The 27329-nt window shown below is 42.7% G+C and overlaps 2 protein-coding genes across 2 annotated transcripts in view; one reads left to right on the plus strand and one right to left on the minus strand.

Moving 5' to 3' along the window:
• Positions 1 to 2039: 2039 nt before the first annotated feature.
• On the minus strand, positions 2040 to 11227 carry LOC138214933 (gonadotropin-releasing hormone II receptor-like). The gene is made up of 4 exons (XM_069176792.1): positions 11106 to 11227; positions 8969 to 9529; positions 7208 to 7409; positions 2040 to 5755 (listed from the first exon to the last, which is right to left on the minus strand). The coding sequence occupies exons 2-4, from the start codon at positions 9506 to 9508 to the stop codon at positions 5340 to 5342; spliced, it is 1158 nt and encodes a 385-aa protein (XP_069032893.1). The 5' UTR covers positions 9509 to 9529; positions 11106 to 11227; the 3' UTR covers positions 2040 to 5339.
• Positions 11228 to 18124: 6897 nt separating this feature from the next.
• gatad2b (GATA zinc finger domain containing 2B) overlaps positions 18125 to 27329 on the plus strand; it is a 46757-nt gene continuing 37552 nt past the window's right edge. Inside the window, exon 1 of the mRNA XM_069175730.1 lies at positions 18125 to 18217. The gene's annotated coding sequence lies outside the window, so the exon portion shown is untranslated. The remainder of the gene's footprint in view (positions 18218 to 27329) is intronic.

The raw sequence follows: 27329 nt of genomic DNA on the forward strand, positions 1-27329 counted from the left end.
AAATAAGATGTGAAATATTTTTAAACTAGTTGAATTATGGCCAAATATTTAACTATTAAAAAAAACATGTAACCAAATAACTACATTTTAACATTCATAGTCGTTACCTTTATACTGTCTCATAACCAAAGCACAGAAACGTGTTTGGGAGCAGGATGCTATCCATGTGTGTGAGTGGCTAACAGGAGGTGAACCCTGAGGGCAGCAGCTCGACAAACAACCACAAATATACATTCAGGTTATTAATACGTAGCTTACCAAAGATACCGAACTGAACGACTACATTTAAAAGTAAAACTAAAGTCCTGCTGAATTTAAATTTCAAGTTTTGTTTTTATATTTTTAAGAAGAAAATTGTTGCCCCTCCTGTTAATAGAAAACCAACCAGGTTTTAGCCATAGCTCGGCTACATGCTTGTATATTTTGGACCAAACGGTTTGCATGAAGCTGTTATTGCCCTCGAGGTTCACCTCACCCTTTATGAGTGTGAAAGGTTTACTCAAAGCAGAACAGTTTAAAAAATAAGAGCTTCTCTCCTCATTTCTTTTGTCCAATAACTGACAGCTGTTCAACCAAAAAGTGAATTTGAAACTGAAGACCTAAAAGGGTTTTTGTAGTGTGAAGTGTGTCGTGGGTAAATTAGTTTTTAAAATGGAACGCATCGGTTGCTTCTGTTTGAAACGATTCATTTCTCTGCCTCTTTTCTTTGAGTGTTTCGTTCTTCCTGCTGTGCACAGGACATGTTGCCAAAATGAATGTTTGCGTTGGAAAGTTTATAATTGTTATTATGATTATTATTATTGTTGTTGTTATTAGACTTGACAGCGTTAGTTTTTCCGATGATTTCTTTGTTTGACATGTGTACGGATGACATGAGATGTTTGTTAGGATTACTCAGCACTGGTCTTTGAGCAGCTGATGTGAGTTTCACACCCGTTTTGAAACTTAACTCACGTCCTGCCCGGAGGAGCCAGCAACGAGAAGAAAAACCACAAAAAAGAAGAAACTCGTAGGAAAGTAGAGACTGGCCTTTAGTACCAATGAGAAACAATGCTTTAACGATTCAAAGTGCTTAACTGTTCTCTCAGCTTTCCACTGGTGTTTTGTAGAACAACTGCAAATGTAAAGCTTTAACCTGTTGTGACTGAGGTTGTGTCCTCGGTCTTTGGCCAAATTAAAAGGTTTGGAAGTAAAAGACAGTGCAGATGAGCTGCAGCTGGAAACAGAGACCAAGCTGATTTATGCAGGACTTTCACTTTTTACATTTATGGACAAATTTAATGGTGTCAGTTCACTCAAAGCAGAAAAAAAAGTCTGATTGTACAGTGGAAGAAGCTGAAATAAAAAAAACTTTATTTCACTGCTAATTAATTCAAGAAGTACACAATAATTAATTTCACATTTGCAGCTACTGTCTTCCTTTGCTTTATTGGCAACATAATTGTAGTTCTGTTACATTATGTTGTTGTATTTTATTACAACCGGTGGCTCAAAACTCATAAAATATGTATTTTGGTGTTTGTCTGAACTGACCCTTTAATGTTATTTATTTGGCTGAAGGTTCCTGCTGTGAGTCTTTATGTTGTGAAGGTACGACACTATCACTTATAAAGACCAAATTATTATATATATGATTATTGATATGGAACAAATATAATATAAAGCACAATTAGGTCAAAAACTTAACTATATTAAATTCTGCAGTTATACATCTGTGTTCCCTGTAACAGCTTGGTCTCTATGGGACTGCGGACTCTTTTATCTGCACGTCTGTACTAAACTCTACCTTTTCTCATTTTCATCATTAACCAAAATGCCTAAAACCAAATAAAGATTTTTAGCTGAATTTGTGTTTCTGTTGTTGGTTTGTTTATTTGTTTGAGTAATAAATAGATTTACTCAGTTTGACCCACAGACTAAGAAGTGGTTCAGATGATTTAATGATGCTTTTGTAAACTATTCTAATTCCTGATCCTACAGAAAGAGAGATGACATGGTTTAAAAAGTTACTTTGAGAAAAGTTTTGTTGATGCATTTTATTATCATTTTGTCTCTGATTAATCAGTTCTGAGCCCGCAGTTGCTTCCAGTTACACCAGAGCTCGCACAGATTTACTAAACTTTAATACACATGTACAGTGTGGACACAGTTTGTAGAAAAATATTTCTGTCATATTATTTCTCCCATTCTTTTATGCTTCGCTCATCCTTGTGTTCCTGTGTTAGATCAGACTGTCATCACTAAAAAGTACATTGTGTTACACAACATTGTTTCCATTACAAACGTTACCTTCCCTTTGTCTTTCATTTGAACAAATAGAGACAGATGAGTGAGGAACATGTGTGAACGTGAGCTGTAACAGAAATCCCAAAGGATGAAGATATACTGCACCTGCCTACTAATGCTGCAAGTCAGCAGAAAAGTATGAGAAGCAGATACCAGCAGCGTCTTCAAAAGAAAGTCAAATCTTATACAACAATACAAATGTAAGCCAGCAGCCACCCAACAACCTACAACTCAAGTAACATTAAGCAGGTTTGAGCCTCAGCCCTGTTGTCTGAGGGAGGAAAACAGTGAAGCAACTTAAAACGCTGTTTCCAAGAAAGTTGGCTCGCTACATAAAATGTAAATACAAACAGAATGTGAGGATCTGCAAATCATGTAAACCCATATTTAATTCAAAATAGACCAAAGAAAACAAACATTAAAACGGAGAAATGTCATTGTTTTATGAAAAATATGTTCTCATTTTGACTTGATGTCAGCAACACTTCTTAATGTTTTCAATGGGTGACAGGTCTGGACTGCAGGAGGTCAGTTTATCAGCGGACTCTTCTACTACGGAGACATGCTGTTGGAATACGTGCAGAATGTGGTTGGACGTTGTTCTGCTGAAATAAACAAGACCTTCCCTGAAAGAGACGTTGTCTGGATGGCAGCATATGTTGCTCCAAAACCGGAATATCTCATTCAGCATTAATGCTTCCTTCCAGATGGTCAAGCTACCCATGTCATGTGTACTAATGCATCCCTGTACCATCACAGATGCTGGCTTTTGAACTGAGCGCTGATAACAAGGACGATGGTCCCTCTCCTCTTTAACCTGGTGGATGCAGCATCCATGATTTCTAAAAAGAATCTCAGATTTGGATGAATTATACTTTAGGACAGTTTTACACTTTGCCTCAGTCCGTTTTAAATAAGCGCAATCTTTACATGGTAGAGTTTTAACCTGCATTTGTGGACGCAGCGATGAACTGTGTTCACAGACGATGGTTTTCACAAGTGTTCCTGAGCCCATGCAGTGATTTCCACTCCAGAATAGTGTGTTTTTAATGCAGTGCTGCCTGAAGGCCTGAAGATCACCACCATCCAATATTGGTTTCCAGCCTTGTCCCTTGTGTTCAGAGATTTCTCCAGATTCTCTGAATCTTTTAATGATATTATGAACCGTAAATGATGATCTTCTAGAACTACATCATCCTGACAGATCTAATAGGATCTCATAGAACCACATCATCCTGACAGATCTCATAGAACCACATCATCCTGACAGATCTAATAGGATCTCATAGAACCACATCACACTTAATGTATTTATAAATTCTCCCAATTGTCTCTTCTCCATACAGGGTTGTTCAGTTTGGCAGTTGTTACTGATGAAATCTGAGGATATTTTTTCTTGGGTGGAATGTTTCAAAACGGCCAAGGGTTTTTTTCGGGGATTTATCTACAGTATTTGTCCTAAAATATTGAGAATATAATTGTAACAAACAAGACTAAAATTATTCTATTGTAGTGAATTTAGTCCAGTAGACTTTTATTGATACTCCAGCAGATATTTTATATCACACCTTCTTACACTATTAATGTTGGTAGCGTCACATCCACTGCATTGTTACAAATCATTTCAATTGCAGTTGTATGTTACTGTTTAAAAGTTCTTCATGGAATTACTTCAGCAAAGCATATACAGGTTATTTCTTGCAAAATATTAGTCTACAGTAAGTTTAATATTAAATTTGTATACTTATAAAAATCTATGAAAGTGTTTTTCAAACTAAAAGAAAGAATAGTCAAACAAAACTGGACTTACTGGGGAGTCTGCTAATATTGCAATTTTCTGTCGTTAGAAACATTTTTTGATTGAGTTCAGTGAAATCTCAGCAGTTCATTCTGTCAACTCATCATTTGAAGTCAGAAGACCACAAGTTCCAGCAACTCGTGTTTATAAGTTTATAAGCGGTCTGAAAACTAGATACGCTGGTCTAACTTTAATTAACATGCAAAACGTGTATATTATATTCACATTTCGGTTAACATGAAAAGATTAATAGAACCCACTAAATGTCTGTATATTTTACAGTTTTCCTATAATACTTTTCCAAACAAGGCGCTCTGTACATTAGAAACTACTGTTCATAGTAGTAATCATGCAGGAAAACAACACCTGGTTATTGTTATTATTTAGTCACATACTTTAGATTTTTGTAAGGTTTTTACATTAAATTGAATGGAATGTAATTGAACTGAATTAACTGAACTGAACTGGATTGAATTGAACTGAATTGAACTGAACAGAACTGAATCAAATTGAATCGAACTGAACTGAATTGAACTGAACTGAAATGAACTGAATTGAATTGAACTGAATCGAACTGAATTGAACTGAACTGAATCGAACTGAATTGAATTGAACTGAATTGAACTGAATCGAACTGAATTGAATTGAACTGAATCGAACTGAATTGAACTGAACTGAATCGAACTGAATTGAATTGAACTGAATTGAACTGAACTGAACCGAATTGAACTGAACTGAACTGAACTGAATTGGATTGGATTGAACTGAACCGAATTGAACTGAACTGAACTGAACTGAATTGGATTGGATTGGATTGGACTGACTACATCATTATTTGAGGACGTGCTTGTTCTTTTGAGTGTGATATTAGAGGACTCAGATCTAATTTTCTGTTCAGACAGCCAGCTTTAAGAAGGACATTGTATCAATCACCTTCAATCGACTACCCACTGAGCATGTCAGAGTAGCATCTTTACACTCTGAATGCTTCACTTGGCACGCTAGATGATGAGAAACAATAAAGTTACTGTAAAGTCAAATGTGTACATATATATAAAAAAGACTCAGTGAAGACTCGCTTGGGTCAAACGTCTCCAGCTCCAACTGCTCCAGCAGGAAATAAAAGAACCACCACAAACACAAGTTGGTCCTGCAGGCCACAGATCCACAGAAAAATAAAGTTGCTCTTAAGAAGCAAGAAGAGCTGCAGTTTTTCACCAGTGGCACATAAGGAACATTAAAAGTTTTGGACTGTTTATTGGGGGTTCCCACTGTGCTGGTTGGAGCTCAGGTCCGACTCCATCTCTCCAGCAGCTCCGGCGATCCGAGCAGACAGGCGGTCCACAGAGCGAGGCGAGGCGTTGCCGGTTCGACGCCTGCAGCAGCAGGCCACCACGTCAGTGAGGTCGGCTCGGAAAGACGGCGTGTAGAAGCCGTAGATGACCGGGTCGCAGCACGTGTTCAGGTTGCCAAAGACAAACAGTACGTGGTGCACATACTCAGGTGTGTGCTGGATGATGGCCGGTTGGAACCAGTACCAGATCCCCAGGAGGTAGTAGGGTGTCCAACAGACGACAAAGGAGCTAACAATCACAATGGTCATCTTGAGTGTCTTCATCCGGGCTTTGGGTATCATGTCTGTCCCACAGCGTCTCAGGCAGTGCTCACCGTCTGCAGGAACAGAGCACGGAAAACGTAAATATCCCAAAGCATTCATTTCATACATGGAAACAAATGTGTTCAGATGGGGATTAACGTATCTGTCTGTTATGTTATCTGTGAGGGAGTGGAGCTTTGGGAGAGATGTATCATGGACTCCCACAAGTCCCACGCAGTGGTCTAATCATGTTTTTTAAAGAAAATATTTGCCATTATTTCATGTATTAGACTATCACATAGAAAACACTTCAGCAGTACTCTGATAAAGTGCCAGAAACATGCTTAAGTTTGTCAGGGCACACCAGATAAAATAAAAGTCAGTTCACATTGAAACTCTGCAGATCCTCCTCTGTATTACATCTCAGATTTGCAATGACAAACATCAAAATAAATTCCTGGTCATCACCCTGCTTTCCCCAATAAATCCCTCATTTTTGCTGATTCTAAAACGCTCCTTTTAAAAGCTAATATTTAGTCATTTCTATCAGATATAATGTCATTGTGCTAACCAAGATTAAAGTGACATCACTGTGGTCTGGCAGGTCATGAAACATGAGCAGTCAGACAATCACACAGGTCAGTTCATCCATATTATCTACACCACTGCATCTGAAAGTGAGCTAGTGCTTCAACAATCAGACTTCTGTAGCCTGTGTGCTCTCTACAGCCTGCTGAGTGCTGCTCACATCAGTTCAGTGGATATAAGATTGGCAGGTGTAAAGTAAGTCTCTGAAAATCTTTGAAGTAACCTGTGGTGAACTCTGACACATGGATTTGAACAGCTGAGATTTATCCTGACAGCGGCACCCTTTCAGAAAACATGGAGCCGTGGAGTCCAAAACAAAGACTGCAACCTTCAAGAGCTGTGACGGACTAGCAGCAGGATGATCCTGGTTTTCTAGGATGTCAGCACGGGACTAACTCACCCTGTGAGAAGTTACTACATCACGTTGTTCCTGACACCAAAAGAACTGGAAGACTGTCCAGTGTGAACGGGCCTTTAGAGTTTCAAGTACGTCACTCTTCTGTTGAAATGAAAGACTTCAGTGCATTGTGTGTTCTCCTCATCCAACAGTCAATTCACCCAAAATGTCAGAAACAGCCATTTGTTGCAGGGGAACACTTTGTCTGCAGGATGAATCAAAGTTGAAGAAGAAATTGTGTGTGTAAACTGTGCTGGATGTTTGGGTCATAATTTTCCTGTTCATCCTCCATTTCTCTTCTAAACATGTTTGAATGAAGCAGGAAGTTCTTTTATAAACTGACAGATCGTCTGACTGATTGTGTTTCCTGATCAGTTACTGTTTAGTGATGTCACCTCGGTCTCAGATTTCTATATATCTAATGGTGTCATTAACAAAGGGAACAGTGGAAGAACTAAACTTTACTATCAGCTGTGTGGAGTGGAGGGTAGAAAGGATAAAGAGGACTCCAACTCCCTCTGGACTTCGGGGAGTCACACACCTTTGCTCTTGTGCATCTGCCCATTGATCTTGGTGAGGATGCGGGTGTAGCAGAAAGTCATGACAAGCAGGGGGAACACATACAGCGTCACAAAGTGAAACATGTTGTATGTTGTCTCCTGCCAGCGATGCTGGAAACTTCCATGAGTCACACACTGAGTGAAGTCCACACCATCGGCTTTAATGGCCCGAAAGATGAAGAGCTGAGGATGAAGAGAGGAGCAATGGATTTCATGCAGTCACAGAGAAACACAGCAGTTTGTTTCTATTCAACAAACTTCAGATTTGTTAATAATAAACAAACGACTCAAAGAACCGTGCAGTGCAGGAGGTTCTTTCACTCCATGTTGTGCATTAAAGTCCTTTTAATACAACATGAGTGTCCTGATGTTATGATGTCATAACATCAGACTGATGAAGCTACAAACTGTTTGTTAATCTGTGGTTACACTGCTCTGCATGAAGTATGTTAGTGTCAGTGTTGTGGGTTTACAGCATTAATGACTGCTGAAAGAAGGTAAATAAAGGGTTTGTAGAGTATTAATGATCAGACAGGTCATTACTGATGGGCCACAGGAGACGTTCCTGAAATCACAACTGTGAAGAAGCTCTGAGTATACGACAGTATCGTCTTATTGTCCAAAAATCCCATGCACATTGTTTATTTATTTGATCTTTTATACATGAATTGGTGAAAAAAGTGTTGTTTACCTGGAAGTCCTGAGCGATGAAACCTACAACACACTGCTGCCACCACCACTGAAATGATTCTCTGCCTACTTTCTTGCTATGAGAACCTTTACTCACTTTTACAAGATCATTTTCACACTTTGCTGCATTTTTGCACGTGATATCTTTGTCATGTTCTTATGTTGTATTTTTTGGGGGAGCATTTATGCCATTCTTAGTTGGTGCCGTAGAGACAGACAGGAACGTCGCACAGTGAAACTCTGTTTGAACTCAGAGACACAATACTGGTGCCCTGAAAACATCAGGTCTGCTGACATACTTTATCATCACTAGATACAAGATTATTCCATTTTTACAAGAAACGTTGTGGTTATTGTTAAAACTTTTGTTGTTACAACATTATAAACTGGTGGGTTGTTGTATGCAGAACGAGGCCATGATCAGCAGAAACCGTGTCACTATAATGTGACTGTTACTCATACAACATGATAATCTTGACATGTCACAGGGTGTTTTATTTATTATGGTTGTGAAGTGTTTTTGTTTTGTTTGTGCACCGCTGTGCAGATCTGGTGTCAGTGATTGTCCTTCGTCATGCAGTGACTGCTTCATGCAGTGCAGCGTTGGCAAACCAGACCGAAGAGGATTTCTGCTGCTGAGTTTGTTTTTATAATGTTCTCCCTGTAAATAATTGAATCAATTTATAATTCCACTGACTGTAAATGATAAGTCAGGGAATTTTTGGCACTAAATGACCAGTTTTTGTTTACAACAAGTCAGCTATGACATTACAACATGCGTCTTATTTGCATGACTGAAAAAGTTTTGCACGCCATCTAGTTAACTTTTCAGTTAATTTCAGGAAACACACAGTCTTGTGAATCAGCTGCACTTAAATGATAAGTGAAACAGTTTATGTCACCAAGCAAACTTTTGGATAACATTCAAAATGATTAACAGAAAGGCCTGTCTGGTGGTTCTGTCTAAGGTTCCACACAACATCATGACTTCATCGTCAGTCTAATACTGTCAGCACCAGCCAGTGTGGGACCCAGAACCGCCTGCAGCCTACCTGTGGAGAGGCCAGCAGCAGACTGAGGGTCCAGGCCACCAGCAGCATGCGTCTGTTCCTGAGCCCAGCATCCAGAGAGTCCAGCGGATGTAGGATGGCCCGGTAGCGGTCCAGACTCACCACCACCAGGATGAACGCTGCTGAGTGCATGGCAAAGAGTTTGAGGAAACACAGCAGTTTACACATGACGTCTCCAGCGTACCACTGCACCGTGATGTTCCAGACGGCATCCAGCGGCATCACCACAAACGTCATCATCAGATCTGCGGAGGCCAAGCTGGCGATGAGCGGGCGCAGGTGTGCTGCCAGGCGATAGCCCCGCCCCCAGCACACACTGATCAGAACCGACAGGTTACTGACAGAGGCGAAGACGAACAGCACCAGGGTGGCTGCTACACGACAACGGCCCGCCACAGTGAAGGAAGGAACCTCCCAGGGTGGAGGGGAGGGTGAAGCAGAGGAGTTCAGCAGGGAGAGCACGGAGATGTTCTGTAAAGGAACCGCAGGGGTGGAAACCCACAGCGACAGGTTCCCCGACATCCTGTGACACAGAGAACAAATCTGTGGCGACAGACCACAAACAGAGCATCATGTTGATTAAAATGGATTCTTCAAATGCTCTGTTGGACATGTGAGGGTAAGGGGTTAGCTAGTGATCTTATTCTGGGACGGACCTTGTACCACGAAAAAAGTACAAAGTCTCAGCAGGATGAGATAGTTGTAGTAGTGTTGTATGTTTTGAGTAATTGACAGAATGAAAATAACAATCATAACTTGGTTAGTAGATATAAAAAGGAACATTGGCGTTTGCAGGTTTTGTTGCAAGGTTTGGCTACCTTGTCTCTAATTTCTGACTCTCTAATCTCTAATCTCTTGTGTGGAAGAGCCCCGCCCACTCACACCGTTCATTAATCCACCGCAGCGCAGAGCCCGACCCTCTCAAACCTGCTGGAATAATCCAGTAATCTGAGGCTGAACTGACATGATCGGGTTGTGAACTACAAACTGTAGCGTTCAGACATTTAAAAAGGTGAAATACATTCTTAGTTTCTAATAAACAGCACGTTGAAATGAGGCTCAGTGAGCAATAATGTCCTAGAAACAACAGTCATGTACTGAACCGACTGAAGAACACATGCAGCTCAGTGATCCTGAGACTGTCTTCCTTCCCGACCACGTTGTTCTCCACCGTATGTCTCCTCTCTACTCTCCTCAGTAAATATCTGTCCTCATCCCTGAAGGCTCTCTTCCTCCTTATCAGTCATAGAGGCTGAATACATTCAGACTAGAGATCATAAACTGCTCACAATAAATCCCACTTCAGTCTGTTGTTATTGACATTGGACTGGTTTATTATTTTTAAGTGTATAACAACATAAAAACTTTTGGTTATTGATGTGAGGATATTCCATTAGTACAGATGTGAAGGCCTGATTGTCTTCTGACATAAATCCTAATAAAAGCTACCATTTTATTCCTTTTCTCTGAATTTAACTGCATAATATTGTCTTCCAATTTATTAATGTCACTTCAGAGGGACAGGCTGAGCTGATACATAATTAGCAGTAAACTGGTTTACAAGAGAATTCATGTAACATGGAGGTTGAACCATGAACACAGATCACAGATCACCTGTACAACATTTCAATATGCTCCTGAGTCGTAATTCAAACAAATGTATAACTGGTAGCTATTTCTATGAACTTTCTGTGTGGACTGACTGCATCTGAAAACTGGCGCAGTTCATTTGAAACGTGCCAACAATGAACTTTCTGCAGTGTGTCCCAGGTTGCCAGATTCAGATTCCGCTGGCCTGGCGGAAGGCGGCGCAGTGGCGCCCTCTGCTGGAGGACCACTGCAGCTCTACATGTGCTGTTTCACTAAACAGCATCCTTAAAGCTTCTTAAAGCCCATTCAAACGTGCCGGTGTCCCAATATAACACTCTACTATTATTGTTCATGCAATGAAATCAATCAACTTGCTCAGATCGCCACAGCTCTCTTTAAATAAGCGTTTGACTGGATGCAGTATTTCTTTTTTCCCCCCATATTTTCATCCGGATTTAAACACATTTAATCCTATCAGATACCACATCTTTCTTTGAACTACAGACACACATGCAAGCAGTATTCGTACCTTCAGAAGAGTCCTACCAGTGTCCCTTGGTTAAATGCAGGGAGGACCTGAAGGAATCACGGTTCCGGAGAGGAGCTCTCCAGCATGCTGAAGCTTCACCTGCTCCTCGTGCTCAGGCAGTTTTCCCCGCACATTATCTATTATTTGATAAATAGTCAATCGGGTCTGTGATTTTGTACCGCATCCGTCTACCAGCTCAGCAGCCCGCCTGTCAGCACACTCTGCCCTCTAAACTGAATATTTCAGCAAGAGCCACAAGGAGCACTGCTGATTGGTTAATTAAGGCGGGTGACGTGCGGGCTGTTGCAGCAGCAGCCACCTTTAGTGACAGACCCATCTGGGGAATTTCCAGAGTATCTATGAGCTCTAAAGCAGAGAATTGGAGAGCAGAATCAAAGATCAACTCTGCAGGTTCTGATTTAAATACAGTTTACTGAACAGTGTTCATACCAGGCCTGCTTTTATTGAGGAGGTGCCTTACATAATCTGATTGTTATTATTCTGTCCTGTTTATGTCGGAAACAGCATGTCTGCTCCGCCAACCAGTTCATATAAAATCCTACCTGCACTGCCTCCTCCCCATCCTATAATTCTAAATGTTAAACAATTAAAAACGTATCAACGGTTTTCAAATATACACATTTCATCCGTCCATCCATTATCTATACCTGCTTTATCCTGAACAGGAAATTTTGGATGGTGGGAGGAAGCTGGAGTACTGAGAGAACCCACACAGGCTCAGAGAGAACATGCAAACTCTGCACAGAAAGGCCCAGGCATAGATTTGAATCAAGAAACGTTCACTGTGAGGTGACAATAGTAATCACTGCACCACTGTGTCGCCCCTATAAGAATTTGATAAATGACAAATCACATCATGAACGGGGAAAATTATATATTTGTCTCCTGCTCATAAAATGAAGGCCTCCATGCAGGCCTTACAAAAAAGTGCAGTATTTCACATATATTGTTCAGCATTAATAGTTCCTTCTCATATGTGGAAACTAACCATGCCATGTGCACTACTGCTGGCTTTTGAACTGAGCGCTGATAACAAACTGGATGGTCCCTCTCCTCTCTAACCTGGAGGATGCAGCGTCCATGATTTCCAAAAAGAATCTCAATTTGTGATTCGTCAGACAGCTGGAGAGTTTTCCACTTCAGCTACAGTCAGTCTGGTGACATTTCATTTAGTCTTGGCTCATTTCATTTGGATATTCAGTTAGTGATTAAAAAGCAAGGCTATCTAGAGTCTCTTGCTCTGCTCTAATACTCCATCTGAAAATAGTAAGAATGAGACACTGATTCCTTTTCTGACTGCAGTTGTGCCCTTTTTGTTCTCTTTCAGTGACATGATGAGCAAACTGTTCTGTCATCTGTCTCTGCCCTTCGCTGTCTGCAGGCTGCTGTGATCTTTAGATGAGCGTTTGCGTCTTCCTCAGGACAACCCTGAACAAAACAACCTTGTAATGGACGGACTGTTTGTCATCACCACAGTGTTAATGTCTGTTCTGTCTCCATGTCAGAAATGAAATCCATTTTGTTTCAACTACTTGAAAGTTGTATTATATTACATTCATTTGTCCAATGAGGACAGTATATAAACCATGTGGGAGCAAAAGAAGCAAATCCAAGTTTGGGAGTGTATCCCTGATTAACAACAACCCAAATACATGTCCAGAGTTGTTTTAATTAGTAAATAGTGTGAAAAGCTGTTTTTATCTGAGGGGAAAGTTTATTAATACTACTACTACTACTACTACTAATAATAATAATAATAATAACAATAAACTTTATTTGTAGAGCCTCTTTCATACAAGAAATGCAGCTCAAAGTGCTTCACAGCAAGAGAAAATTGCATGCAGTGTTTCACATAAAAACAGATAAAGGTACATTTAAAAATATAGAAAAGAAATGAGATGCATAAGAACTGACAAAATGCATAAGAACAGATCAAATTCATAAAATTAAACACAAATAGAGTTCAAATATAAAATAAGCAATATGCATTTTAAAGGCATGGTAGTTCAAGTGCAGGAAAGTGCAAGAAAGCTTCAAGAGTAGCTGATGTAAAGAGATATGTTTTGACCTTTCTTTTGAAAGTATTTAAGTGAGCAGCTTCCCTGATATCTGCAGGTAGTTTGTTCCACAGCTTTGGAGCATCGCTGACAAAAGATGAATCCCCAATTTTCTTTTGGCTGTTGCTGCGAACATCCAATAAACCAGCAGCAGATGATCTCAGTGTTCTTGAAGGCTCATAGTTCACCAGAGTTAGAGATGTGACTCGGTCCGAGCCCATTAAGAGCTTTGTATGTGAAGAGGAGGATCTTAAAGTCAATCCTGTGTCTTACAGAAAGCCAGTTTGTTAGAGACTCCGCTGCACCAACTTCAGATGGGAACTCATTTCACTACAGTAGAGACAGAAAAAGAAGAAGAGGAGGCAGAGGAGCAGCAGTAAGGTCGAGAGGACCATGGCGTGGTCGTCGGGAGGAGCCGTCCTTCACTGCAGCAGTAGAATTTTGAAGTCAATGAGCAGCAACCAGGAGCCGGTGACGTGAACACTAATAAGGAGTGAGGTGGGACATGACGATCACCTGGATGGGCTGCAACTATGTTGACAGAAAGGCAATCCTTTTGATGTTGTAAAAGAATTCAACAGAAGCTGCTGCTCAGATCATTCTGTCTAAGTTGGTAGCATGGTGATGGAAAGGTTTTGGAAAAAGTTGACCATTTCCTGAGAGGTACTCAAGCTCTTTCTTGTCCAAGTTGAGCTTTCAGATGTGCTTGGACATCGGAGCACGACACCTGCTTGTGAGTCAGATGGGGTAAAGTTGCATGTTATCAGAAGTAGAAGAAGAAGAATCTGGGTGTATTTCAGCACCAAGCATCCTCGCAGACGGAGGTCTGACTCCGACACATGATCCTTCACTCCTGTTTGTGATCAAATCCAAACCTGGAGTAAAACATATTCATTACTCACAAATACTTATGATGCAAATCCATACCACTAATGTGAAACATGTGAAACACATCTTGTGCAATAGATAATAAACTTGTTTGACCTGTTCGTATAACAGTAAATGTTGTTTTCTTTCATTCAGAAACATATATAGTAACATGTTCACAGTAGGTAAAGTTTATTTAATGTATATAGATTGTTAGTATTTATACATTCATCATTATTTTTTTTACATTTTCAAAAACTTTTTGAATTCTTTTTTCTTATTGTATGTGTATTTGTATTTTTCTTTGTATTTATTTTTCCTCCCTGTATTTTTGAGCTGCTGTGATGATTATTAATAAATGATGAATAAAGTATTATATTATCTCTTATCTTCTCTATGCTCCACTGTTATACTAATGTTAATAAAGCTAATGATAAAGTTTCACCCTTTACTCATGACTTTCAGTTTTAATAAGTCAACAGGAAAAGACTCTCAGTCATATGAAGTCATGAACATTAATACAGTGCATCCGGAAAGTATTCACAGCGCTTCACTTTTTCCACATTTTGTTATATTACAGCCTTATTCCAAAATGGATTAAATTCATTTTTTCCCTCAAAATTCTACACACAATACTCCATAATGACAAGGTGAAATACATTTTTTTGAAATTTTTGCAAGTCTATTAAAAATATGAAGGAGATTACTGGGTTCAAGGGGAGAGAGAGACAACCAGGGGAACCTGGAGAAGAACAACCAGGGGGAACCTGGAGAGGAACAACCAGGGGGAACCTGGAGAGGAACAACAAGGGGGAACCTGGAGAGGAACAACAAGGGGGAACCTGGAGAAGAACAACCAGGGGGAACCTGGAGAGGAACAACCAGGGGGAACCTGGAGAGAAACAACCAGGGGGAACCTGGAGAGGAACAACCAGGGGGAACCTGGAGATGAACACAGAGCCCTCAACTCCAAAGGGCTCTTCCTCCATCGACACCATGACCCCCCCCCCCCACCTCCCTCTCTGTGACGACTGGCCAGGTTAGGAGACAGCTGGAGAGACTCCACCAGCGCAAGGCTGCAGGACCTGACAGCATCAGCCCCGGGGTCCTGAAGACCTGCGCCGTCCAGCTGGCTGAGGTCCTACAACACCTCTTCAACCTGAGCCTGAAGCAGGAGGAGGTCCCGGTGCTGTGGAAGACGTCCTGCCTGGTTCCAGTCCCTAAGAAGACGACTCCATCCGGCCTCAACGACTACCGACCGGTTGCCCTCACATCTCATGTGATGAAGGTGCTGGAGAGGCTGGTCTTGGCCCACCTCAGGCCGCTGGTGAAATCTTCTCTGGACCCTCTGCAATTTGCGTACCAGCCTCATGTGGGAGTGGACGATGACATCATCTACCTGCTGCAACGAGCTCAGTCTCACCTGGATGGAACCGGTGACTCTGTGAGAATCACTTTCTTTGATTTCTCCAGTACATTTAACATCATCCAACCACTGCTGCTGAGTGAGAAGCTGCAGGTGGAGGGGGGTGGAGGGGGTGGACACGTCCACCGTCTCCTGGATCACTGACTACCTGACAGGCAGACCACAGTTTGTCCGTCTGGGCAGTGTGCTGTCTGATACGGTGGTCAGTGGTACTGGAGCTCCTCAGGGAACTGTTCTGTCTCCTTCCTGTTCACCTTCTACACCACTGACTTCCAGTACAACTCAGAGTCCTGCCATCTGCAGAAGTTCTCTGATGACTCTGCAGTGGTCGGGTGTATAAGGGATGGACAGGAGGACGAGTACAGGACAGTAGTGGAGGACTTTGTGGAGTGGGCGGGAAGAAATCATCTGCTCCTGAACGTGGCCAAGACCAGAGAGATGGTGGTCGACTTCAGGAAGAAGATGACAGCTCTACAACCGCTGGGAGTTCTGGGAGAGGAGGTGGACATGGTGGAGGAGTACAAGTACCTGGTGTCTCCATGACAACAGACTGAACTGGAAGACCAACATCAACGCCGTCTACAAGAAGGGGATGAGTCAACTCTTTTTCTTGAGGAAACTTCGATCCTTCAATGTGTGCAGCAAGATGTTGGAGATGTTCTACCATCTGTTGTGGCCAGTGAACTGTACTTCTAGTAGTCTGCTGGGGGAGCAGCATTGGAGCTGGAGACACCAACAGACTTAACAAACTGGTTAAGAAGGCCGGCTCCATCATCGGCTACAAACTGGACAGCCTGGAAAAGGTGGTGGAGAGGAGGACGCTGAACAAACTATTATCCATATTGGATAATCCTGACCACCCTCTCCACCACCTGCTGCAGGGACAGAGGAGGACGTTCTCCAAAAGACTCCTCCAGCTCCGCTGTCACAAAGACATATACAGGAGATCATTCCAGATACAGGAGATCATTCCTGATACAGGAGATCATTCCAGATACAGGAGATCATTCCAGATACAGGAGATCATTCCAGATACAGGAGATCATTCCTGATACAGGAGATCATTCCTGCCGACCGCAATAAGACTGTACAATAACTCACCTCTGGCAAAATCCATCACACAACAATAACACTGTTGTCTGTGTTTCTTGGTTGTTTGTATATAATATATATAGATATATACTGTACTGTATATACTGTGCATTTTATATTTTATATTTTTTACTGCTATTTTATTGCTTTTCTATTATTCTATTATTATCTTATTGCTTCCTGTATGCTGCTGCAGCGAAAACATTTCCCCTCGGGGATTAATAAAGTAACTACCTAACCTAACCTAACCTAACAAAAATTGATGCTGTGGACCAGCTGAACAGTCGTCCAGCCACCAGAGGGCGCAGTCTCCCCAGTGGGAGCAGCTCCAACTTCATTCACAGTTTCCAGCCTGTAACCTCCGTGTTCAGCTACAGATTACAGCGCAGTGCACTGAGCTGCTGCCGGGTTACACGTGGTTCATCAGACAGTAGAAGAGTTCTGCGTTAAACTCCAAACATCAGCTGCAGATCACTTTGACCCTCGTGTATAAATAGTGTAACAAATGAACCACGTGACCAGCCAGTCCAACCTCCAGAGGGTATCACAGAGCAGACTGCAATTAAAAATATTCTATGGGAAGTGGATCATGTATAATTTAATATTCCAATATACAACGTAGGTGAGAAAGTCTATGACCACCATATTGAAGGTCAGATCAGCTTTGTGCAAACAAATCAGTTTGTATCATCTAAACATCACGTGACAGAGTCCTTTTCTCAGTGTCTTTTAACTACAGACTGATGCAGCTGAGCCAGATGACAATACATGTTTACAACCCACATTAATAACAAGTGGTTTCTACGGTTCACACCGCCGGTTCACACCGCCGGTTCCCTCTGAGCTGCAGCAGAGGGAACATGTCACTGTGAGGGGCCACCGGTCAGTTCACCCCTGCAACAGCTGATCACTGATCACATTCATCTATCTCTGATCAGGTCGTGTGACCGTTCAGCTGCACGTGAAGCTGCAGGGTGACGACTTTTCTTTGTCACAGACACGCAGCGGCCCGCGCGCTGCGGAGTGCTTTAGTTGATATAGTAGTAATGACGTTTTCTATCAGCCCTCCGCACTGCTGTCACGGATCCGTTTGCACCGTCCTGGCTCTTTGTCATGCACACGCGTGCACAGGAAGCCCGTTAAAATCCGGTGTAACGACAGACCAGGTTTCCCTGTTAAAATGTTGCTGCCAGATTTCTCTTCATAAGACCGAGCAAACCGGCGTCCTCCCGTTAGACCGACCATTGAACGGGCTCCAACCGAGCCGTTAATGGAGTGGATGTAAACGAACACATTGTTTCTTTAGAGTTAACATGAATCTCCATCCAGACACAGACAACAACACCACGACCAGCCAATCACATCTCTCCCTGTCTCCGCCGCGGAAATGAACGACCAATCACCTGTCTGTCTGGGTCTGCCGTGGAAACGGACAGCCAATCAGCGGTCTGTCTGGACTTCACGGAGCGCCTGTCTGACCAATGAGCGGCCGGGCTGGCTGCACCGAGGAGGTGATTGTCTGTAAGGCCCAATCAGTGGCTCAGTGCTGCCTGCCGGTGCCGGGGACTGGTGGTGAGGAGCCGCTGCAGCGCGTGAGGACCGGACCGTGAACCCGGAGACGGTACACACTGAGGCGAAAGGAGACACAGGTGAGTCCGAGGATGCGCGCGGGGCCTGGCTCCGGTCAGCGGTGTTTTGAAACGGCAGCGGCGGGATTCATGACGCGGCACGACGGCTTGTCGGTTGTTGTGTGGTTCACCAGCCGGCGGATGTGCTGATATACTGTCAGACAATAGATCGCCGTCGCTTTGCTGTTCCTTGGTGGAAGCTGACATGTTGGCGACCAGAACGCCGCCTCCAACTCTTAAATACCACGTAAAGGTCCTGATCAGAACCGTTAGTGGATCTCTAATCGGTACCGGGCTGCGTGTGTTTCGGTAATAATCGAGCCGTTGACGGAGATGTTGTGGTGGCATCGTTGTTCGGAATGCCTCCAATCCGTTTCATTGTTTGATCCGGAGTCTCTGGGGGTTAACGCGGACCGGAGAAAGAGCCTCGCTCCTACTAAACCTTGCTAAAGCCTCGTTTGACGAGCAGCGGAACGAGATGCGGTGTTTGTGCGGGTTTATCGCAGCCTGTGAGCGGAGTGGCGGATTAAAAGGCGCTAGGAGGAGGCCGGGCTGCTGACGGCTCTCAGCAATTAGGAAGAAAAATTCGAAATGCATCAGCCATTTACGTGGAGACGCAACTGGCTCCATATGCACCTAAATGGCTGCCTGGCGCCTGACAGCACTGCCAACGTTTGAGCGTACGGGCCCGGCTGAGCTCAGGCTGGGCGGCTGATTGTTTCCTGAGCGGCGGATTACCGGAGGAAGATGTCCAGATAACGGTAGACACCGAGCAGGAATCAATATTTAACGTGCACAGCTATTATTTGGAGAGGGTTTCGTGTCTCCGTGCCGCTCCGCTCCGCTGCTCCTCGGGGTTTACAGGAGTGACATGCAGATGGATCCACTAATGACTTCCATCACTGGGGTCCTATTGTGTCTCTGCGCGGAGATGGAGGCGAGCAGCGGATGTATTTAGTCCAATGTTGTTAATGTTACCTTCCGCCATTACAAAAGCTCCTTCTGGTCCTCTCACGTGCCATCTTAAATACACCGTGGTGTTGTCATTTGTAACAGAAGAGCTTTGACAATAAAACTGGAGAGCTGTTGGACAGAGCAGCTGACAGCACCTCCTCAGCAGTGGATCATCCACCCAGCTGTTGGGTCCGGTCCGGTCTGGTCCTGTCCGGTCCTGTCCTGTCCTGTCCTGCCGCCTCTTCAGGAAACTCTGCTCACCTCACACATGTGAGTGTGGAGGTCCAGGAAGCCCACTGGAGATAAACACGGTCCACCTTGGACACTCAGCCTTGTGCTAGTGGGTCTGTCTGAATGAAAGGTCCCGCTGATGGAGAGTGGATGATGTTCTCACTGATGGAGCTCTTCTCCAGCAGCAACACCAACACGGCCACCCTGAGGACATCTCTTTACAGGCCCTCAGTTAGTTACTGTTTTAAAGATGTCATTTAGCTCATTGAAATAATAGTGATTATAATTCACTTTTGATTTGTTGGTCCCCTCTAACATACACAATATTGCTGTGATAATATTGATTATAAAGAATAAACTTATAGTGCACTTTCAAATAAGCACAGTACCGAAGTACCTCATATACCTCCTAGATGAACTTTGATTAAAACACTTCAAGACTCTGATGAGGAACATCCAAGACAGATAAGACATGTTGGTGTTCACATGAATGAAACAGGACGAGATCACAACATGCTTTATAGCAGAATCCTGTATGAAACACTGGAGGGCTTTTCATTTGAAATGGGGGCTTTTAATTTGAAACGGATACAGGAAGTCGTGGCATTTGACAGACATGGGGTGTCCCTTCGATCCGCCGCTCGGTGAAGAATTTCAACCCGGCTGTAAATTGTTAACGGTTCTGCTGCTTCTGAGAATTTTCAATAAGGAATTCTCATGAATCCAAACACAACATCCAAGACGATAAAGTAACAGCTCATGGGGGCATTTTATGGGTAAATAATCTCATAAATATGGTCGCCCTCCTGTACCTCTGGTTGTTACTGAGCAGCTGATCTGTGCTGTTATATGAGATCTGTGTAATGAGCTAATGGAGGCCGATATACCAGCAGGGTCCTTTAATCAGCTCCGCTCTATTTTCTACTTCTGACCAAACTATGTCCGTCACCCTGAGCTCAAACTTTCAGGAACTAAAAGCTGTGACTTTCTGCTTCGTCAGAGTGAGTCCTGTTCACTGTTCAGTTTTGTTTTTTTTTTCTCTGTTAAAGCATAAAGCTTTATTCTATAGGAGGGAAATGATATTCAAACAGGGAGAGGAAGCAGGAGAGGACTATTTTTGTTGGCGGATTAATCCACATTTGGTGCTGGAGTGTGTATTTGGGGTAAGTGTGTGTGTGTGTGTGTGTGTGTGTGTGTGTGTGTGTGTGTGTGTGTGGAGACTGATTCACAGTTAGTGTAAACCTGCTGTTGTCTCACCCCCTTCAGCTGCATGTTACGGTTTTCAAAATCTCCATTGCAGCGGGAAACAACAAGTACTTGGATCATGCAGTAAGGCAGGCCTGCTCGGCCCATTTAGGTTTTTAGTAAGGAGTTCGGTCCTGTTCACACCTGGTCCGGTCTCAAGTGGAGCGCTAAAGGTTCAGGTGTGATCTGATCTGCTCAGACCACATCCGGAGGTGGACACAACACAAGTTGCTTCAAGGCCCTTAAAGTTACATTACATTACAGAGGAAACCAACATGTGAGCATCAGCTGCAATGAAAGCTGTTGAGTTCGTGTCATTTTATTTTGACCAACGATGAAGCCTCATTATTCTATATTTAACTCACAGACTGTGTGTTACTTTTATGAATCAGAAAGTTTTTGTAACTTTGAGAAAAGAGTAAAAAAAGAAAAAGGATGAGAACTAAAATATGTCCAGCTATTTCAGTGATATGCAATATGCTTTTTATCATAGATAGTGATTACATATCAATCTTTCTCACTTTTTTTTTTCTTGAATTGATGTTTTTGCCACCAAAAAAATACTTTGCCATTTTTGAGGAAAACATTGTAAAATCGTTAAATCCTTTTTGATCACAACAATGACAAGAAAAAAAAACCTGGAGGGACTGTACGGTGTGTTCATGGTCAGGAAGGAATATATCAGGAGACTATAGACCGTGAAGGTTGATGGCATAGAAGAATAACATATATCAGGCTTTAATACACACACAATACTGAACTATTAGGAGACGTTGATTGTTGGTGGTTTGGGATCGGAGTCGTCATCGTGGGAGTTGTTGGCAAGATTTTATTTAGACTGAGAATCATGAGCTTGAATTTCTAATATTTAGAAGTGAATAAACAACAATCACAGGTAAAGTCAGTATTATTATATGCGAGAGTTAGATAACTCAAATCTCTTCTGCACTGTGACTGTCGGTGTGGTTTGATTAGATTTGACTGGCGAGCTAACAACTCCATTGTAATCCCATTTTGTTCTGTAAATCATAAACAACAATCATCTTTTCCATCTGAACAACAGAATGTTTCATATGAAGGTTTATATGAAACAACAAAGATAAATGAGTTATTCAAAACAATCTTCATGTACAAACATGACATCATGAGTGAGGAGTACTTCAGACATCTAATGTCAGGGTGAAACATGAACTCCTGTCACGCCTGATGTGAAGCAAACTGAAAATGAGAGCTTATTTCATGTAATTTTTCTGACATGGCGCTCTCGTGGTCTCACTGTGTCCCGACCAAACCTAGAGAGCAGCCGAGTCTTCAGGTAAAACAGTCCAACATGTCGGGTAATCAGCTGGTCTGAGGCTCAGGGAGAGGAAACACAGAGAGCAGTGCAGACTGGTGGCCCGAGGATGAGGCTGGTGGGGGATCAGTTTCACCTGGAGACCTTACAGGGAGGCTGTGGCTCAGACGGTAGAGAGGGTTGAACACTAATCAGGAGGTTGGTGGTTCAATCCCCAGCTCCTCCTGTCCACATGCCCAAGTGTCCTTGAGCAAGACACCGAACCCTAAGTTGCTCCCGATGGTGTACCATCGGTGTGTGAATGTTCTCCTGGGGGCAGCGCCTTGCATGGTGATCTGTCTCATTATTGTGTGAATGGGAAAACCATGTTAAAGCGCTTTGAGACCAAAAGGGGATAAAGCGCCATACAAGTACAGACCATTTACCATTACACAGGTGTGTACCAGGCACCTGTGAACATAATGCATCTGTCTTATGCTGTAAATATGAGCGTTATGAACACAATTTGTAAAATCTGTCTTTTTCTGCTAAAATGTCACATGATGTCATTCGTTTTTTGGTTGTTGTGTCTTTATGCTGTTTCTCTCTCTGCCCTCCCCTCACCCCGACCTGTCAATCATCTCTCAGTCTACTTCTGTTGGAGGCTTCTTCCTGGTAAAATGCCGTTTGTTCTTCCAGCCGTGGCTCATGAGGGAGTTGTTGGATTGTTTGGTTTCTCTCTTGTGATGTTGGGAGGTCTCGACCTGACTGTGTTCAATGGGATCTGGCACTAAACATATAAAAATAAAAATATCTCTGCTGGACATCCCGTTAAGGCACCACGAAGTGCTCGTCAGATCATCCTTTCTAACATCAGACTGATCTGCTCTCCATGCCGGATTATCCAGGTGTGGAGCTGTGAAAGGGTTTTTATTCTTCACACAACTACTCATGTGAACAACCACTTACCACCCAGTGGATGACTTTGGGGTTTGAGGGGTGGGGGGGCTGTTCGGATGATTTCTGGTGTTCAGTAACAAACACATTCAGAAGAGAGGTGAAGGATACAATTCATATGTGGACCATTACAGATGCCTTCATTTAGTAACAAATGGCTTTTGACATGTTTGTGGCTGATAGATGCTGCAGTGGGACTACTGAGTGCATGAGCTCCCCCAAAATCTAAAATGAAATGAATTAATATTCAAGTTACAGAGGAACATTTCAAGCAAAAATACTATTTGATACTCGCTCTCCTTGGACGGAGCTGATGAGCAGCTCGTCTTTGTCTTCATCTTTGACATGAGGGTTGTTGTTTGCGCCACACGTCCAACATCAAACTCACTTCGTCTGGCCGTCGATTATTGATTAGTGGATGCACCATCTGTTCAGTGCTTGGCTGTTCTAGATTTGAAGCTCGCTCCACCTGCAGAGTTTGACTCCACCTCTTCATTTATTTTTTTAAGGACTTCCTCAGAACTTTTGGGACGGCTGCAGTCGTCTTGGTGTGTTTCTGCTCGCAAAGATCTGGAGTAGAAACGTCTTCTTCTTCTCATGTTGTTTAATGAGAGCTTTCAGGTGCATTACCACAACCCTGGAGGGGGGGGGGTTACACGTTACAACCAGGTGCCGGTGGAAACAGGAAATCAGGAAAAAATGACAGTCACACATGCCGTTTAATTTTTTTTTTATATTTGAATGACTTTTCTGTGAATTGTACATGCTTCCAAAAACAAAACATGTCTGTTCCATCATTCAATCAGTTGCATCATCTTTCTGTATTTGGATGCGTATCATGAAGTCAGGGGAACCTGGATGAGACTTCCAGACTAGATTACAGGTCTGAGAGTCGAGGGTTTGTATTTGTGGACGCAGCAGCGTGATGTTTGGAGGTGGAACCTGTCTGACAACCTGCAGAGACGGAGTCTGTCTGCATCACCATGTGTTGGAGAAGAAAGAGATCTGTACCATCATCTCGGAGATCATTCAGTGGTGGTTGTGGATGAAACGTGTAACCCGGCCCGACCTGATCTCTGAGATGTGGATGAATGTGTGTGAATGAGTGCAGCAGGCAGCGCTGTGTGCTGGCTGGAGTACAATGAAAGGAGGTGAGGAAATGTTTGCTCTTCCTTTCGTCTCCGAGTCAGATGAAGAAATGGCCCAGCAGTCGTCAGCGGTGCAGCTGTGACTAATCGGGCGGGTGAATAAGCAGCGTGCACATCGGTGCTGCATTGCTGTGCTGCATTTAGCCAGGTGCTGCACAAGGTCACCGCAGTCAACTTCTCCGAGTGCAGTCCTGCTCACACACCGGAGGGCGAGCAGGATCTGGGACTCCACATGAAATGTGGGAGATATACGCCTTATTATTTCATTTAGATGCTGAATGGATGATGTGCACTCGTACTACAAATACAACAGGGTAGCAGAGTGTGCAGCAGTCGGTCATAGTGGCTCCAAAATAGATGCTAGATCTCTTATTTGAGGGGAGGGAAATTAATGTTGTTAATTTAGAAATAATGAAATGATCTCATATTGTTAAAAACAAAACGGTATATTCCACAGTATGTGATGCAATAATAACTGTCTATGTGTAACCTTTGGCAATAAGGAGATGAAAAGGCTTTAATACTAAGGCCTCTCTAGACCACAACAAGGTATAAAACAAAATCTGTCAAAATTAGAAAAATACAATTAAAAAAATAGAGAATAAAGGCCAGCAGGCAGTTAGTTACAGCCAGCATACTGAAATAAAAATGTGTTTTAAAAGAAGACAGAGATTTAGTGGCTCTCACGTCCTCAGGCAGGTTGTTCCAGAGACTCAAACCCCCGACAACAAAACCATGGTCACCTCTCGGGCTCCTGAAAATATGGATGCTCTTTAATGTAGCTGCTGCCCGCCCTTTAAGTGCTTTAAAAGTAATCAATAACATTTTAAAAAACAATTCTGAAACACACTGGAAGTCAGTGGATCAAAATCCTGGTCAGCAGCATCATTTTGGACAGCCAGGGGACGGGGATGAGTTTTTTCTGAGACCTCTGCTGTCATACTTGTGCTGCATTATTCATACTAAACACGTGTTTTCACAGAGTCAAAGATCAAAGTGCTGAATGTCTGGAAAGATTCATCATCTCTTTGAATGTTTCTTTTTTATTTGACAGTCCTGTTATAAACCATCAATTTGTCAAATTCAAGGCTGCAAAAAATTATTACTGAGTATTATTTAATATGCTGATTATTTCCATGTTTAAATGATTTGGCTGTAAAATGTTAGAAAGCAGTGAAAAATGTCTGTCAGTTTTTTAGAGCTCCAAATATCCTGATGTCAAGTTTCATCCAAAAGTCTGAAGTGATTCAGTTTTCAGTGAAATCCCTCAAACTCTCAATGTGCTTGATAAATGACAGCCGTCGCTCTTGAACTTAGAAATTCTAGTTGAGGAAACAGTGTCAGCGCAGGTCCATCTAGGAGCAGTCCTGAATGAGCTGCAGCAAAGGAGGAGTTTACTGGTCTCATCTTGAGGGTTATTGTAGAAAGGAGTTATACGTTATTTTTTTTGCCTTCTAGACTAATCTGCACTCGAAACCTTTTAAATGGTACAGAGACTCAGTATTTATATGGCTCAGGTGGGATAACAGTCTCTTGTATGCTAATAATCCAGCTGCAGCTGTCTGCTGACCACCAACAGTTTGTGGGACAGTGAACAGTGAATAACCATACTCAAATAAAAATACTCTTACTTGGTAAAAGTAAATACTTAAATTAACCTTATAATAACCACTTAAGTCAGAGGACAAAGGTCTCTAATATTACACGTTTCCCATGTTTTATTTTGCAGTTTTGATATGGATAAGAAGATGTTTGATGGTTTAAAGTTCCAGCCTGAGTCACTGCCTGGTGGTTGGATGCCTCCGCCAACCGGTTGCAGTTGACAGCCATGTTTGTCCGGATATATGTTGTGAAGTCTTTGAAGGAATCCTCGTGTTCATATGCTTGGTCAGTACGACTGATTCTGATAGAACACAAAGTTGTTGCCATGACAACAGACAATGCTTCAAATATGGAGGTTGCTGCAAAGAAGCTCCAGATTGTAAAACGTAGACATTTCATGCACGTGTTCAACCCGACAGATCCGAAGATCCATACAGTCGGCCCAGTTTGTTGGTGGACACCGAGGTTAGTGTCACACATTCAGGATCTGTTCCTGATCTTCGGCATCACATTCACCAGACTGGGACAGACGTGAGGTCACACTGACCTTGACCCACCAAAATCTCATCAGTTCATCGATGAGTTCAAGTGAATGTTCGCGCCACATTTATAGAAATTACCTCAAGACGTTCCTGAGATGTTGTGTTCACAAGAATTGGAGGAAGTTACTGTTACTTTCACCTTTGACCCCCAAAATCGAATCCATTCGTTCTTGGGACCAAATGAACGTTTGTGCCAAATTTAAAGAACTTCGATGAAGGCGTTCTTGAGAAATCACATTCACAAAAGTACTGAGGCAGACGGACAACCTGGAAACATGATACGTGCGTCTGTGTTGAGCACAGAGGCACAAACACCGTCAGATCTAGTTTACATCTCCGCTCATCAGAGTCTCTGTTGAGCTCCATAACAACTGTTTTGTGCCTGTGTCTTTAAGGCAAATTGATATCAGTGACCGCCTCTTCTGATTGGCTGTCTCTTCTTTGTATGATGCACGCCAAACCAAACAGCAGGTTTTGTTGGTTTTATAGTTTGCCAGCTCCATGATGGAAGGACTGCTCTGAGTTTTGTTCCTCGTGATAGGTTGAACAGTGAACTGGGTTAAGGGCAGACGTGTGACATCACAAACTTACAGAATGTGGACTGAGCATTTTGACACTTTCACAGTATTTATATAGCACATAGACGTTCACATTTACAGGGCTGGCCTGGCGATGGTGGTCCAGTCAAAAACCTTCACAGCAGCGAGCTAGCATGGGGCTTTTATTGTGAAGCAGGAAATGCTACGTATTTGCGTGCTAGTAAAAACAGGTAGTTTAACATAACTAATAATTTGGATGTAGTCTTTCAGCGGACTGGTGGGCAGCGTACCTGCTACCAGTGGTAAGTAACTGTAGGCTAGAAGTCATTTATAATCACAGTTGTCTTATATTTGGGCGATATGTGACCTTTATAAAAAAAAAAAAAAAAAGGTTCTGGTAGGTTGTAATCTTTACTCGCTCACAGTGATTCTGTATAATATTTTATTTTAAGGCGCAAATGTGAGTGAAATACTCTGAATGGAAACCTCTGAAATGTGGCCAGTTTCAAATAATGACTTAAACCAACAAGTTCAGGGACACGCCCATCTCGTTCAGGGACACGCCCACTTCGTGCAGGTGCACGCCCACCTTGTACAGGGACACGCCCACATGTCTGCCTGGCGTTGTGTTACTGCCCCTTG

This window comes from Embiotoca jacksoni, unplaced genomic scaffold (genome assembly GCF_022577435.1).
Source record: "Embiotoca jacksoni isolate LCO1_2020_lvr unplaced genomic scaffold, fEmbJac1.0.p SCAF_7, whole genome shotgun sequence".
Lineage (NCBI taxonomy): Eukaryota > Metazoa > Chordata > Actinopteri > Embiotocidae > Embiotoca > Embiotoca jacksoni.